The 15,594-nt window shown below is 38.5% G+C and overlaps 3 protein-coding genes across 3 annotated transcripts in view; 1 reads left to right on the forward strand and 2 right to left on the reverse strand.

The window, feature by feature from the left end:
- Positions 1 to 2,295, forward strand: part of LOC118814346 (transmembrane protein 211) — a 165,495-nt gene extending 163,200 nt beyond the window's left edge. The window contains exon 3 of the mRNA XM_036579901.1: positions 184 to 2,295. Within this exon, the coding sequence (XP_036435794.1) occupies positions 184 to 410 (227 nt within the window). The 3' untranslated portion in view covers positions 411 to 2,295. The remainder of the gene's footprint in view (positions 1 to 183) is intronic.
- Positions 2,296 to 3,503: 1,208 nt separating this feature from the next.
- LOC118814347 (spermatogenesis-associated protein 22) lies at positions 3,504 to 7,438 on the reverse strand. Its single transcript, XM_036579902.1, has 7 exons — positions 7,402 to 7,438; positions 5,830 to 5,919; positions 5,440 to 5,617; positions 4,958 to 5,303; positions 4,618 to 4,744; positions 4,299 to 4,396; positions 3,504 to 3,695 (listed from the first exon to the last, which is right to left on the reverse strand). Exons 1-7 carry the CDS (start codon positions 7,436 to 7,438, stop codon positions 3,504 to 3,506), a joined length of 1,068 nt encoding a protein of 355 aa, XP_036435795.1.
- Positions 7,439 to 9,253: 1,815 nt separating this feature from the next.
- On the reverse strand, positions 9,254 to 15,084 carry cunh11orf54 (chromosome unknown C11orf54 homolog). Its single transcript, XM_036579903.1, has 8 exons — positions 14,920 to 15,084; positions 13,948 to 14,046; positions 13,565 to 13,638; positions 12,995 to 13,096; positions 11,941 to 12,117; positions 10,971 to 11,120; positions 10,478 to 10,594; positions 9,254 to 9,546 (listed from the first exon to the last, which is right to left on the reverse strand). Exons 1-8 carry the CDS (start codon positions 14,984 to 14,986, stop codon positions 9,373 to 9,375), a joined length of 960 nt encoding a protein of 319 aa, XP_036435796.1. The 5' UTR covers positions 14,987 to 15,084; the 3' UTR covers positions 9,254 to 9,372.
- Between the last annotated feature and the right edge of the window lie 510 nt (positions 15,085 to 15,594).

The raw sequence follows: 15,594 nt of genomic DNA on the forward strand, positions 1-15,594 counted from the left end.
TTTGAGAAGCTAAGAACAAATTTGATAGCAAGTTCACTTTTATGGGTTGGCCTTTTAGAAAGGTTCTGATTAATCATCAATATAATCAGTAGCTTTGTAATAAATAATATCATTTTTAGTGACAGCCCTTGTAGAAGGACCATGACTGAACTAATCCTGTCCCTCTTTTCTTCTTCTCTGCAGTGTTCATCATGGCATCTGGTCTGCTGGTGTATCCTTTTGGCCTAAACTCCAGCCTGGTCAAGTCATTCTGCGGAGACTCCGACATCTACTATGCTGGGGAGTGCCAGATAGGCTGGGGCTATATGTTGGCCATAGTGGGCGTAATGCTCACCCTATTTCTACCCTTTTTTGCCAAGTACGCCCCCAAAGAGCAGCTTTCTCCCACCCCGCTGCCCACACTTTTATAAAGGCTCTGCCATGCGCATTGTGTCTGGTCTTATCTGTTTTCAATTCTAGGAAGCAGATCTGCGTTTCCCTATCTTTTGTTTTCGATGATGATGATGATGATAATGAAGCCACTTTGGAATAAGTGTGCCCAGAAGAGCCATTGTTTTCATTGTGTGATGTGCTACATTGTCTTCCCTCATTTGATAAGCTACGTCCATACATCGGGCATCCCTCATAGTGAAAAACATTTTCCGAAACGTCATTTTGGATTTAAAACGGAAACTGACACATCTTTTTTCCCCCTCTAACTATAAATTAACCCATGTTCCTGGTCACATGAACTAAAATGGAAGATGATGCATCAAAATTGGATTGTTCTTTGGTAATGAATGCATCAAAATGGCAGACAAAACTGCACAAACAGTAAATTTAGCATTCTGAAATAGTCTCCACCTACAGGGCTTATACCTAAGACAAGTCTACATGCAGAGAGTGAGAGGACAAGGAGAAGCATCCTGCCAAACATCAGGGATTGTCTGGAACTTCAGAAGGAAAGCAAGGAATCCTCAAGTAATAGTTAACTAAACAGGATGAGCAAAATTATAGGAGAGAACAAAAATTCTGTTCATGGATCTACTGACTATGGAGGATTGTTTCTTTTGGCTATGCTTATGGAGCAAACTGCTGAAAAAACTGGATTTGGGATCTCAATGAAAAATCAAAATGGTTCAACATTTTTAGAAGTTTTGCCATACATTCACTGCCTAATGCAGTCCTATAACTACCAACACTGTGGCTCATGGGCTAAGAGGGCAGAATAACAAAAAGCTCCATCCATAAAATATTTCAGTTTCACAGATTGGTTTCCAACAGTGTTTTTTCTATTTTGTTTTGTATCGTGGGTTGTGACTACTCAGTGGATCTCCAAGCAGCAGCGAGAAAATGGCTAATGTAGCTGCAGAGGCCATCATCACTTCATTTCTTAATGAAACAATCCATATGGCTACAGTACGGCCACCCAATACAAGCAGTGACTATTCTTTGCCACTAAAACTGTGTTGTAATAGCGAATGACCTGAAATCTAAAACCCTGAAATCCGTGTGTCCAAGGTTGCCCTTACTTCCTAAGCATTTCAACAGGAAGCTTACAGCTATAAGTCATGCTGTCTGTTTTGTACTTAAACCTTCCATTAAACTTAATATTCAGGATTATACAAGATCAGGAGAAGGCAAAGAAATAAATACACCGTAATTACAAAATTACATAAAGCTGGGCTTAATCAACACTAAGACACAAGATAAAAATAAAAAAAAACACTTTCTGCCCTAACCAACTTGTGCCTTTTTACCATGACTAAAAAGACTTCAATACCTTTTATCAGGTTACCTACTTCTGCTGAAACTGTGGTTTTGTAAATGCTTCCTTGTTTATTTCCCACTGTGTTGTGCATTTCTGTATATGTCTTGGTTTGTTATAATTGCTAAGGGGATTATTTTGGTTGTAAATCATTCATACTGTAACTCCAGCAAGTTCACATTTAGCCTGTATGTGCTGATGCTTTAAAGATCTATACAATCTAGAATGTAAAAGGGGATCAAAAAGGGCAGAAACAAGGTGTTTAAAAGCAGAAAAGAAGAACAATATGAATGAGTTAACAGAACAGAAAGGCGCTTCTGTACTTATCAGGGCAAGTAAAATGGTCTTGTCTGTGCTGAAACACGTTTGTAAGTTAAACACATTAGTTAGCCTCGTTCACCAACCGTTCTTAATAAGAAATTTCGTCTTAAATTTTCACAAAGATTTTGACGTTCACCAATGTTTTCTTATTTGGGATTTGTTCCTGGGTAAGAAGAGAATCTACACACACTCAAGAGCACAAAGGTGCAAACAATTCTGCAGTTTAAGAACACATCATTAATCTGACGTAGACTTTTTCTTAGGACCTTTCTCAAGATCAAATTTAAGAAAAAACTTAGGACAATATTGGTGAATGAGGCCCGATGAGTTTTAGTTTAACGACTAAATTAGGAGATTGTGGCATATTACTAAAGCATTAACCCTGCACAAAAATACAGCAAAACGGAGATTGTCAGTGCTCAACAACTTTACAAGCTGTACCTGGCCATCATTTCTCTATTTTCTGTTGCTGTCTTCATGTGTAATGTGTTCAGAATGGCAAAATGAGTATGATGAATTCTCAGCTAACTTCCCCTCTTCCTTCCGTCCTTTCATTAACGTGATTAAGCATGCAGTGACATTTGACTCTGAACAAAGCCAACTGAACAAAATTTCCCCCAAAGTGTAAGTGTATGCCTTTAAACCTTTGACGTTTTATGTTTTTTAAAATTTCCAAAACTTACACTGATTGCCTGTGTACGTTAACAGACTAATTTGAAAAGGCACTAATGAACATCAAAGAAGCCTTCTGAAGAGAAAACGTTATATGTAGTCATGCATATGTTCCCAAAAAGCTCAGATTATGCTGTAATTTATATTAACCTTAGGCACAGTGATCCCTTTTGTCTGTAATAATGTACGTGAAATCTGATCACTCTAACAGATTCTGTAGATTAGCTGTACTGATTTTTCCATTGTGTGGTTTTGGCTGTAAATAATTATGTAAGATGGCTATTCATGCTACAAATGGTTGGTCCCCTTTTTGAAAGATATATTTTGAAATATTACCTCATTATTGTGTTTGTTTGAATCTTGACCCTCAACAAGACTTGCTGTTATGTGTATTCCCTTTGTAATAAAACGTTTCAATGTTTCGTTAACAAAGAAAACTGACATTGTTTGTGTTCTCAAGATTAACATGCACCATAGTCTTAAGCTTTTATGATCTATTGTAAATACGACTTATACAGTACTTTTAACTGATGAATGAATATACCAATATGTGGTCAATTAAGACAAATTATATTTAAAAAAAAACAAAACTTCAAACTGTATTTTGATTTGAGAGGAATCAGCACAGTTGGCACTGCTTTATACGAACCTGTATAATATTCTTCATCTTGAACTAATCTTCAACTAAAATGAAACAAAGTCAACTTGTACGTCAACTTAAAAATTCTCCTACTCGATTCTGTCCCTTCACCTCCTCTTCGAATTACATTTCAGTAAGTGCCTGGACCACATTTCTCATCTCAGTGTCTGACATCCTCACAGCCTCCTGGGCGTTTCTCTGCTCTAAGGAAGAGGTGGGCCGCACTGACACACATGTGAGAACGTTCTTGTGTCTGTCATAGTTTCCTACGCAGCGATGCACCTGCCCACGAATCAGCCTAGGAAGCACCTGGTCCTGTAAGGCACAGAATACGGAAAGATAAAGAGATACAGGGCTGAGGACAAAGGTGATAAGAACTGAATTAGTTAGCTTTAACGAACACCCCCTAGCTAATATGAGTGAGCCAATTATCTTGGTTTGGAACAAGTAATAATATCAGGTCATTAATACAAAATGTTTGCATGACTGATAATCAATGCCTTCTGAAACTTAATTATACCTGTGAATAGGAAAGCGTTGCAGACACATCAATTCCTATTACATCAACCCTAGCTCGCTGTGCTGTCATGCAGATAAAATGTAGTTGTGCCAATTTCACATTGATTTATTCCAGCTCTGAGCAGAGAACTACTGTGTGAAGAGCAGACACACTGTGCACAAGTGAACTTATTCAGCGTTGATCATGGGCTCGATCTAGACATCTTTTTGAACAGTACCCTTTGACCCAGTCTTCTCAAACATTCAGGCATTATGAATGTGAATTCTATTAGCCTGGAGCACATAAAAGCGATTAATAACAACTGTAGGTGAGCGGCTGTAGGTGTGCTGTTGCAGAATGATGTTATGAGCAATCACTGCGGTTCTTGTAGGAACTGTAGCTAGAGGAACTGTACTCACATTTTCATAGTATACACATGGCACCACATCTTTTCCATTCCGCATAAGGAAGTTCTTAGCACCATATTTTCCAACTGTGACTGCAGAGTCGAGAGTGGCTGTAACAGCAGACAAGATTGATTGACCACAGTGGACTAATACTGAAAAAGATGCTTCATCATAGCCTGAATTAAATCTTAATTAGCAAAGGTCTACTATGTTACAAATGATCCATCTAGCATGTCAATTCCTATATTCACCTTATGTGCTTTGCAGGACTGATAGGTCAGAGCACAGCAGACTAATCAACAAAATCTATTATCAAATCATGAGCACTTACCAAAAATCTCAAACAACATAGGCACTTTGTCGTTGAACTGGCTCCAATGTTTCATGCCCTCAATAACAGCTGTGAGGATTCGCAGGGATTTCTCAGTTGCTGGCTTTGTTTCCAGCCTTGCAGACTTCTACAGTGCACAATAACGACATGCAGAAATGCTTATGTCTCAAGAAATAATACAGTATGTAGCTGAGGTACTGCATGTAACATAAATCATTGTGTTACACAATTCTGTAATTACTATTGCACATTAGTATGTAGGCTGTAATTTACTAATGGTTGCCTAATTTCAGAATGGAACATTACATGACTTCAGTCTACTTTAGTCAAAATGGTCTACCTGCTGCTGTAAACTGCTCTCAGTTCTTGAAGTGTCAAAAGTATCCTCAACCCACATTCCACCAGTCGTATGGCCAACAGTTTTGAACTTCCACTGGGCGTTCTGATGATCCCCAGCTCCCTGGCTGCATGTTGGAGAAGACAAAACTTGCTGAGGGGTAGAAGACACTCTGGCTAAACTGGTCTGACTGGTGAAAGACTGTTGCTTCATGGGTTGCTCGCCAATGAATGGTCTAGGATGGGCCTGACTGGTTCCACTGACACTCTGGAATCCATCCTGCCTGAAGCCTTGATTCGTTGCCATGGAATCCTGTTTACCTTGAGGTCTCTGCGGTCCTGTCTGTAACCTGAAAGTGCAAAGTCTATTGGAAAATAGCACAGCACTGGAGAAGAGGCATTTAGTCTCAGTTCACATGTTTTTTTTACTTTATCATGCAGAAACAAACATTATAATGGCTTGACATCAGGTAGACTGGCATGTACCTAGCATAGGGGGGTTTATATGGGTAAGGTATAGGTGTGTATCCCCATCCTGTTGTGCCAGAAGAAGTAGTGGGCCAAGCCTTGGTTTGCTGAGGTTGTGGGTTGGCTTGCTGGTTCCATTCACATCTCTGGGCTAAAGGTGTTCGATTTGTTGATGCCTGAACATACCCTATGCTACCTAAACAAAAGCAACAAATTTTACTCAGTCTCCTTTTTCTTGGAAAAATGTGCATGAAATACAGTATGTGTGTTGAAAAAGTACTTTCTGCTGGAGGAGACAGCTACGTGTAGTAACTAGCTCATTTTGTACTGTTAATATCTGATATTAATTAGGGAACTTACCGGCTGAATGAGAGCCTGGAGTTAAATTGTGCGTTTGCATGAAATCACTACCAGAGAACATTTTATTCTCAGAGGGACTGGAAGTCAAAGGCAATCTGCTCCTTTTCTTTTGGTTAAACAGTGGTACAGACAGACAGCCTGTACATAAACACAGAAATGGCATGAGACGTTTAAGCTATTTCCCATCAATAACAGTTTATAAAAAATACACATGAATCTGCAGACTGCAAACGCAAAAATCCAAGTAAGTTAATGTCCAATAGTGTAAAAGAGAAAATACAATAATTGGGGAAAAAAACCCTCACTGTCACTTAATTGGGTACTTATTTAGTGTTATTTTGCTTTATCAGGTCCACATACTATATTTGCACATTATGCACCCTTGTGCCCTGCACTGATTGCTGCACATAAACCACCCTTTTCCCGCCTGATGTCTCTCTCATAAACATGCATGAAATGCAAATCTCATAGTTGTTTATGTATTCATTAAACCAAAGAGATCTGAAACAATTATGACTAGTAAGAATTAGAATTGTAGACCTGTTAAACTGTATTTGAATTCTCAGTAACTTAACTGAAGACATCTGTAAAGCTATTACGACTAATATTAACTTTTAGTTATCTTGTTTTTAATTATTACTCATTCTAATGAAATTAATACTAGTCAAATTGTAATTACAGATGTTTCTTACATATAGAGTTAAAAAATAGTTATTACTAGTCAAAGCTGCATTTTGACTAGTTAAAAAAATCTACATTTAGATATCAATAATATTTTTACTAGTCAAAACTGAATTCTAGATATCTACAACTGCATTTTAGAGATATAAATCTATACATATCTCTAATGCATATTATAACTACTCATAAATAAATTAAAGATATCTTGAATTAGTATTTCTACTAGCTCTCGAATTTGAGTTTTCACTAGTAAAAACAGAGTTACAACTTGCATGGCTGGTGTCATTTTAGACCAGGCAAGTCAAACTGGTGACCTTCCGGGTCAAAATGCTGCAGAGATTAGTGTTTACACTCATCCAGCTTTATGAATTCAGTGCATGAAGCGCTTGCTAAATAGCTGATGAGCTAAATACGGTGTGTTTAATGAGGTGGTGTGCTGAAATTTGCAGTGTGGACTGGATCCTGACAGATGTGTTTTAGACCAAAACGGCTTGCCATAGACGCGCGTGTGCTACACAGAGCAGATCACACACAGTACTGTGGGCAGAAACTGGTCACTGATGAAGCAGCAACAGATGAGTCATCATCTCTCACGTTTCATGTAAGGTCAACCAGCAAATTAGGTGTGTCTAATAAAGTAGAATGAGTCTTCACAGTGTGTAAAAACTCCAACTGCACTGCTGTGTCATGTCAGTGTCATTACAGTGCTAAGAATGATCCACAAGCCAAGTAACGCCTGCTCAGTAGCGGCCCTGACCACCGATCACCCGAATAAAGTTTATTTAACGAAGTATGCAGAGAAACGGATGAACTACAACCTGTAACTGTAGAACTATAAACTGCAGCTGGAATTGGACCTGATAAACTGGACAATGAGTCAAGACACACAGTAGGTGGACAGTGACTGTACAGCAGTTCTGGGTGGTTATTGTAACCTACCTGCCGTTGGCCTCGGCTGGTTATCGGTTCTCTTCATGGTAGTGCGGTAACGTTAGCTTTTCTCCACGACGATAACCTTAAAGATGCCGTAGCATGAACAGCTGACCTATAATGAACACATGGACTGCTCGGCTTACAGGAGTAGCATTAGAGTTTATGTAGCAACAAATTTCCAGTACTGAAATTAAGCCGTTACATGTGGCAAACTGGCTAGCGAGCTAGCTGTGCTAACTAAGGTACTCACCGCACCGGCGAACGTGAGTAGTTTGACTTAGCTTACGTAGCGGTTAGCGGGACAAGCTAGCGGAAGCAAATTTGTTTAAAATGAACAGATTCGGGTTCCGTAGAACGTCAAACATACATTTTGAAAATCTTTACGACAAACTTTATAAAACTGTGTGTGGAAATGATGAGTAAAGCTCCGGCAATAGAGCGGAACGGTTAGCTTAGCCACACCGTTAGCAGCTCTCTCGCTGTGCTTCGCGAGCTGGATTTGCTTTGTGGTGCGCGGGAAAAAGTCTTCGAGCAACGAAACAAAAAGACTGAGGCGAAGCCAAACGCATAGTGTGTGTCTAATTAAGACATAGTAAGTCATTATTATGAGAAAGTCATAAGTATGAAGTAGTAAGTCGTAATTACGCGATTGAATCTTATTATGAGATACTAAGTTATAATTGTAAGAACGTAAATCATAATTATGATGGGCTAAGTCACAATTATGAGAAAGTAAGTCATACACATGAGATGCTGAGTCATTATTATTAAATACTAAGTCATAATTCTGAGAAGGAATCTCATTATTATGAGATAATAAGTAAAAATTATGACATATATCATTATTATGACTTACTAAAAGACTGTTTTTTTTTCCAATGGTGGAAATTGGCTTCCATAGCACTTCAGCCCTGTAAAATTAGGCTAATGGACATTCAGTTAGTGGCTTGAATTATTATTATTATTTATTTTAATTCATTGGATGCGTAGCTATGCTCCAAATTCAATCTAGGGTAGATAGATGTCCATTCAGCTAATGAACCTATTCTTATCAGTTATCGCAGTTATCAGTTATTTGCAGTGAGGCATATTGCTTAAACTTCACAAACAGTGCACCTTAACAAAACACTTGTTCCTAGGTTGAGAGTAATTTGAACCAGTCAAACACATTGTGTATAAATGGTTTGATTGGATACAAAGAAACAGTTTAAACTTTAGAAGAAATGATTATAAAATGCTTGTTTTCAGGAATGGAATTCATTTTTTCCTGGACCAAAAACCAAAATCCAGAACAATCGAGAAAAATCTTGGACTGGTGGCAACCCTGCATAGAGTACTGTACAAAAGTCTGAGAAAATTAGATTTAAAAAAACGATTAATCTGGTCAGTGAGCGTTTTGCTTTGCAAACAGTAATATTAGAATGAAAATGAATAATATTAATACAAAAAGCATCAATGTTATGTGTGTCAACGTGTTTGCTTAACAATTTCCGAACCTCACCTTGAGGACGCCCAGTATTATGTATAGGTATAATCCAATACCTGGTTTGGCTAATCAGTGCTTCATTAAATAAAATCAGGTGTGCTGATGGTGGAATTGAACAAATCCATGTGATGGTATTGAAGACGAATCTGGAACCAAATATTGTTCTTCTAACTTTTTTCTAAGATATCAACTACATTTTTGAAAACAACTTTCTTGGCAGTGCATTAATGTTTTTTTTTCTAAAGTTACATGGTGTTTGTACAAGCAAAAACACTCGTATTTGTCCAAACAAATGACTTTAAAGGTGACTTTTGCACAGTACTGTATATTCTTAATAATTAATGAATTATTAGATGCATTCAAAAAGGAAAACCCATTTAACCAGGAATCTTTATTGAACATATAAGTGCAAGTGTTATAAGCTCATGGTTTCATGATTCATTAACAAACGATCACTGTGATACTTGTAAAAGAATTGTTTGATAATATATTCAGTCTCTGCCCACACCATGAGTCTCCGCTGGCCGGTCAATGCGATAAATGAACTCTGCAGGCAGAAAGTATCCCAGGTATTCCACTGTGTTCGGTGTGGTGTCTATGTAGTAGTGGCCTCCCTCACCGTGATGGCTGAAGCCATGGGTGTGCTCCAGCCTCAAATCCAAACCCTGTTGAAAAACAAATGGACAGTGAACAGAGGCAGGTAGTAACAAGTTACATTCACTCAGTTCCATGTACTCAAGTAAAATGTTGATGGACAGGGTTGGCCGGGGCCATTTTAGTTTAAAAATGAGACAACTAATTACAAAACAGGTGTTTCTGGTCCTAAGATCTCATTGGGTGAGTTGCGTTTGAAGCTGCTGTAAAATACTCGATATATGCATACTTATGACTGCCTCACAGCAGCTGAAATCTGTATTACTGCATGACGTCACGAAAAATCTTCATGCTGTAAATGCAGTAAGTTTGAATCTTTGAATCTAATGCTGCTCGCATGGACCACAGAGTGTACTGACAAAGTAAGAACCCATTTTTTTGTTTAAACTGATGGGCTGACAACTTATTTTCTTAACTAGAACTAGGCTGGTCAGTTAGCTAACAGGCTAAAAGATAGCAAACATGCTACACAACATGTAAAACAATACGTGATATATAGGCAATATAGAAGCCTAAAGAATGCCACCTGAATGGCTTACATACTTCAAATGTTCGTGTTTCAGCCAAGAAATACTACCAAACCCACACGATGCCTGAAGGTACTGAAAACAATGCCTTGATAGTGTACTGAGGAATTTTTGAAATTCTAGCCTCTACAGCCAAATAGTGTACTGCATCTGTTTTGTTTCGTGACTGGACACACTTCTCACTCTGGAGGTTTATCATTTTTATTTTAGACCAAGAGTGCATCAGAAAGAGAAGAATAGCTGTTCCTATGCTGTTAGATACTGGATGTTCTAAAGTTCCACTGCAGTTCTATACGTTACTAATTACTTACAAATTTCCATACAAATGAAGAATGCTGGTTTAAGGTTGAATACACTTATGGGTGTCGACCTAAACAATAGTCAAAAATGGGAGAGTTAATAGAGTGATGCTCACTGGATCTCTGGACACCATGACAGACTGGCAGATGAGGGGAGCACTGACTTCAAAGTGCTTCAACCAGTTGTTCACATCTTCATTAGTATTCAGGGGGCACGAAGAGAACTCTCGTGGCTACAATTAAAAGATGGAAAGAATGCTGCGTTGTGTACCAAACAATTTATATTAAAGTGTATATAAATAACTATGTATATAACTATTTTTTAGCAGTAAAACCAGGCATTTTTTCAATGAGACTGTTTTCGATCTAAAGATCTGGATTAACCGAGTTTTACCTCAGCTAATTAGCAAGGTCTTCATGACTTGAATCTGAAGAGTTACAGGAAAACACTGATCTCTGCAAAGCTGAGGCCTCAAGATCTGAGTTTGCCGTATATACTCACTCAAAATATATTATATATAAAAATATATAACTTTATCTTATAACTAGAACTTTGCAACATGTTAATTGAAATTTTTTGCCCAAATGTTTCAGGTCATTTTTCTTTACCATGATGTGAATCTTGGCCTTCCCCTTCTGGATGATGAAGGTCCCCCCAAGAGCCAGGGTTTTGTCACCATAGTGCTCTTCCATGGTTTTCCTCATGCAGCTCACAAGACTCTCGTCTCCTGTCCTCCTGCTGGCTTTGACCTCAATGACCTGTGACCAAGCAGTTTTTTTTTAACTACTAGTTACTAATTCAGGTCTGAACTATAGTTATTCATTCATGCTGCAATCAAAGGTCAGTATTCTTCATGATGGATAGGTAGATATCATTTTTGGTTAAATAACCCGTTTAACAAGTGAATGGGTAACATTTCAGGTATGTCACATATAGCGTACTCCCACCTTCAAATATCCGGCTGGATTTTGTAATGGGAATGCTGTTTAGAACAGTGATCACTAACACAGGTTCTGAATAGCTACCTTTCTGTGGAGTCCATCATCTACCACACCTACTCCAGCTAATATGATTTCTTCTTAAGTCCTCAATTGGCTGGATCATTTTAGATGCAGGTTGGAATTAAGAAAGTAGATCTCCAGGAAGAGGTTTGGTGACCACTGGTTTAGTCTTTATACTTGTTTCTCCATACTTTCACATTCACTACGATGTGTGCTATGGAATGTACTGATCCAGCTTTTACCAGCTGATTGTTTTATTTGAACCACTCCCATAACAGTTATCTGTTGAGGTGTATCATATTAACAAAATAAGAGAAGGTGTTGTGACTGCACCTGAGAGCAACTGTTGTACTGTATAAGCATGCTCAGAAATATATTTTGAAGATGGCAAAATGTACCGTAGTTTAAGATGTTTGATCACATCATAACCATAATGTCATGCAAATAAATCTAAACGTTAATATGCAGTAAAGATGTAAGATGTGCGATTTGGTTGATAAGGTCAGTAACGGTGCCGATACTGATCTGCCTTATCTGATCAGCACACCGCTAATATCTGCCTGTGGTTTTTCTTTACCTTCCCAGGTTTACCCTCACATGCGTAAAGGTTCGCAAGTAGCCCGAAGTCACAGTCATGGAACCTATCACTGTATTTCTCCTGCAGACATTTCTCATCCACAGGGTTGATGGAGGAGAAGTAGCTGGCATTGACGGCAGATCTGCTGTCCGACTCTGTGAGCACCAGAGGCATCAGCTTTGAAAAGTAACAGAGCAATTACTGAGTAAGAGATTCACAGCAATAGCTGGCACAGTGATAGGTTTGAAGGTCTCATTTGTGTTGCATTAAAAAAGTCTATGAACTACTAAGAGTGTAAGGATTTCAATACAGTATGGAACAAAAATCAAATGTTCAAAACAGTGTAATGGAATTTAAAACCATGTCACTTATACGGCCCTCTCCCTCTTACATTTAATAAGTTGTTAGGCCACAATTTTCCACTGTCTCTGCTGAGAGTTTCCCAGAGTAGTACCTACTATCTGAGGAAAATTCTCAGCATTTTCCATACAGCTTAAGTGCCCTGATGGTTCAGATGAGTTGTAAAGTTGTATACATAAGTATAACTGAATTCCAGAGCGCATCGGCTATAACGACAGAAAACACCTTAACTCGCTCATTAACTTCTGTACCTGTAGCAGTCTGAAGTTTCTCCAGCATGAGGCGCTATTAGCATGCAAGTCACCGTCACCAGCAGTTATAGAAGTCGCTTAGAAATTCAAGAAGTTGCAATTTTGGGGGTTTATTTCTTTCAGCGCTGGTGTGACAAGCATTACAAAGGTGACATTTGAGAATGTTTATTTGAGCCAAACCAGCCTGTGCATTTTATGGATTTTAACTACATCTGTATGACTCAAAAACACTTGTAACCCCAGAGCCTATGAGAAAGTTAAAGCGCCTCTGAGTCTGCGTAATATATAATTAGAGCTGTCAAATCAAGTTATTTAACTGAACTGAATCTCGACCTCCGAATTAAGAACCATATCGAATCTAAAAATATATAGCATTACACCCCAGTGAACTGCGGAAAGCATTGTGACATAGTAATGTAAGTTGTGATGGCAAAGCTTTTCACCTCCGCGTTCATTCCAACAGTCTTGGACGAAACAGCACCAGCACCAAGTATAAATGCCCCAGGCAGCTCCAACTCCTTGGACACGGTGTTCATGTTATACACCTTGGGGGACATCAAATATAAAATCATTTCTTAACTCTTCATTACATTATGAAGAGCAAATACTTAGAGGTGGGTGACACTGCAAAAACATTATATCACAGTATTTCAGGATACACAATATCTCACAATATTTATTTTTTCTGACATCTGATAAGTTAGAACAGGCAAAAAAGAACCTGTACTGCCAGTAAAGTAAAATTTCTACCAAAACGCTGAGTACAAATGCTTTTTATTCAACACTTCACATATGGTGCAGCACTAATTCCAATTAAAAATGACTCTTTTCTCTTCATAATGAACATGCAGTTGGTCAGTTTTCTACTACTAACGATTCCATATGCTCAGAGAAACATACTGTAATATACTGTGACATAATTTATCAAAACAATAAATGTTGCCCATCCCCACCAATAGTACAGTATCTCTTAGCCTAATAAATCTATATTTAACATTATTAGGCTAAATGACCTTGTCCACGTGGACCACGGGTACCAAGTAGGGGACACCACCAACATCGGTAATGCGAGGTTTACCACAAAGCCCTTTGGAAGAAGAGAGGAAAAGCAGCCAGTGTCATAGTAGGATGGAGAAGTAGGGTGGGTTCAAGTAACACAGGACAATGTGTTTAGTATTGATGGCATAGTATTGCCAGTGAGTGATAAATCCATCCTTTATCAGTTTCCCACTGAATTTATTTCTGTTGTTTGATTTACAGTATCTTTTTTACTCATTTAGAAAGTGTAAGTGTACCTTAAGTGAACCATAATAGCTGAACTCAGTCTAATGTTGAAAACAGCTACATTAATGCAGAATTCAATTAGTTTTCCCCTGTTGTGTGGTTTTGTACATACCTTTAACAGGAAACTGGAACGGTTCTTGTGTGAGGTCTGGGCACTCAGCCACACAAACTTTGGCATCTTCAAAATTCTTCCTCAGTCCTTTTTCTAGCACTGTTAAAGATCAATGGAGATTACTTAAAGGGGAATTCCACCATTTTTTTACAATTTCTGAATTATTCAGTCCTTGAGATGTAAACAGTCCAGAGAGGTCTGATGTGAGATGGTTCATTGTAGAGGAACGTACAGACTCAGATTTCTTTACAGTGGTGGTGATAGGAACCAGGTGTCATAATGTCTACAACTCAAATATAACTATTTTATTTACTATCCAAAACCACCAGTGAACCTAGATGTGTCTTCTGAGTTTTATATGTAATGTTTATGATGGTAAAATAATCATAAATCTGAAAAAATAAGTGGTGTTTGAGGACTACTTTGCCTTACAGTGCCCTTCATGCATCACTCCAGCATGAATGGATTAAAATACATTTTAAGCTAAAACCTTACCATAATACAATGTGCCAGATATCTGAAAGTGTACGTCTAACCCTTTCATGTAATAACTTTATGTTAGGGAGCTTTCAGAGGCTTTAAACTCTTCAGACGTCCGGCTGTTGTCACCACCACTGTGAACAATCCTGACTCTGCAAGTTTCTCTAGAACAGCACTTCACACCAAATCACTCTGAATGACTCTGTTTACCTCTCAACCATTTAATTATGGAGAAATTTCGAAAAATCGGTGGAATTCCCCTTTAACACTGTAAAGACTACAAATATACTGGCATTAAATCAGAGCCTTTAACTTTAGGTCAGACAGGGATTCCAAGCACAAAGTACAGTTTAACCGAAAACCTCAGTGTGGGATGTTGAACTTTGTCCGAGGACACAATAAGCTCAATACACTCCTTTGCAGCGAAAGAAAACAACAATGCGCGGCGATTTCTCCCTTTCTGCATTGATAAACATGCACACGGGCCCTTACCCTGACATAACTCCTCCAGACTGGGAACATGTAACTGGAACTTTTCGGTCTTGTTCCTGTCTGCCATCCTTCAGTCAGCACAGCTAGCTCTGCTCCACAAGCTGATCACATGCCCCGGAGCTTTGACGAGGACCGATACGCTGACGGGCCGCGTTCACTGAGCCTGCGATTCATGAGTAGGAAACGTTTTCTACTGGACTGGGCGTGGCTTGCTACTTTGTACAAAGTTTTTCGCATATTTCTGCACCCTCCTACGTAGTTGGAGTTTCAGATGGGGCTGAAAACAAGATGAAGACTCATTTTGACAACGTGTACAACAGAAGAAGAAGAGTTTCAGATCCATTAGGATTCAAATCGGATGTGTTTTTGCTTCCTAATGGGAATTGGCTTTTTGTTTACAATCAAGAGACCACTAGTTTCATGTATGACACTTTTAAATCCCGTTAGAAGACCATCAGATGCATTTAGAATCAGTCACAGAACACCTGTTAAACCGTTAGGATCCTTTACACCTTGATATCAACCCATCAGGAAAAACCCAAAATACCATTAGTGACCATTGTCTGGAACCAACTTAAACCTTTAATAGTTTCTGTGATTTTTTTTTCAGCTGGTAACAATATTATATTCTGCATATCCCGAAATGTCATTTTCAACACTTAACGATTCAGCCAT

Source organism: Colossoma macropomum, unplaced genomic scaffold (assembly GCF_904425465.1).
Source record: "Colossoma macropomum unplaced genomic scaffold, Colossoma_macropomum, whole genome shotgun sequence".
Classification (NCBI taxonomy): domain Eukaryota; kingdom Metazoa; phylum Chordata; class Actinopteri; order Characiformes; family Serrasalmidae; genus Colossoma; species Colossoma macropomum.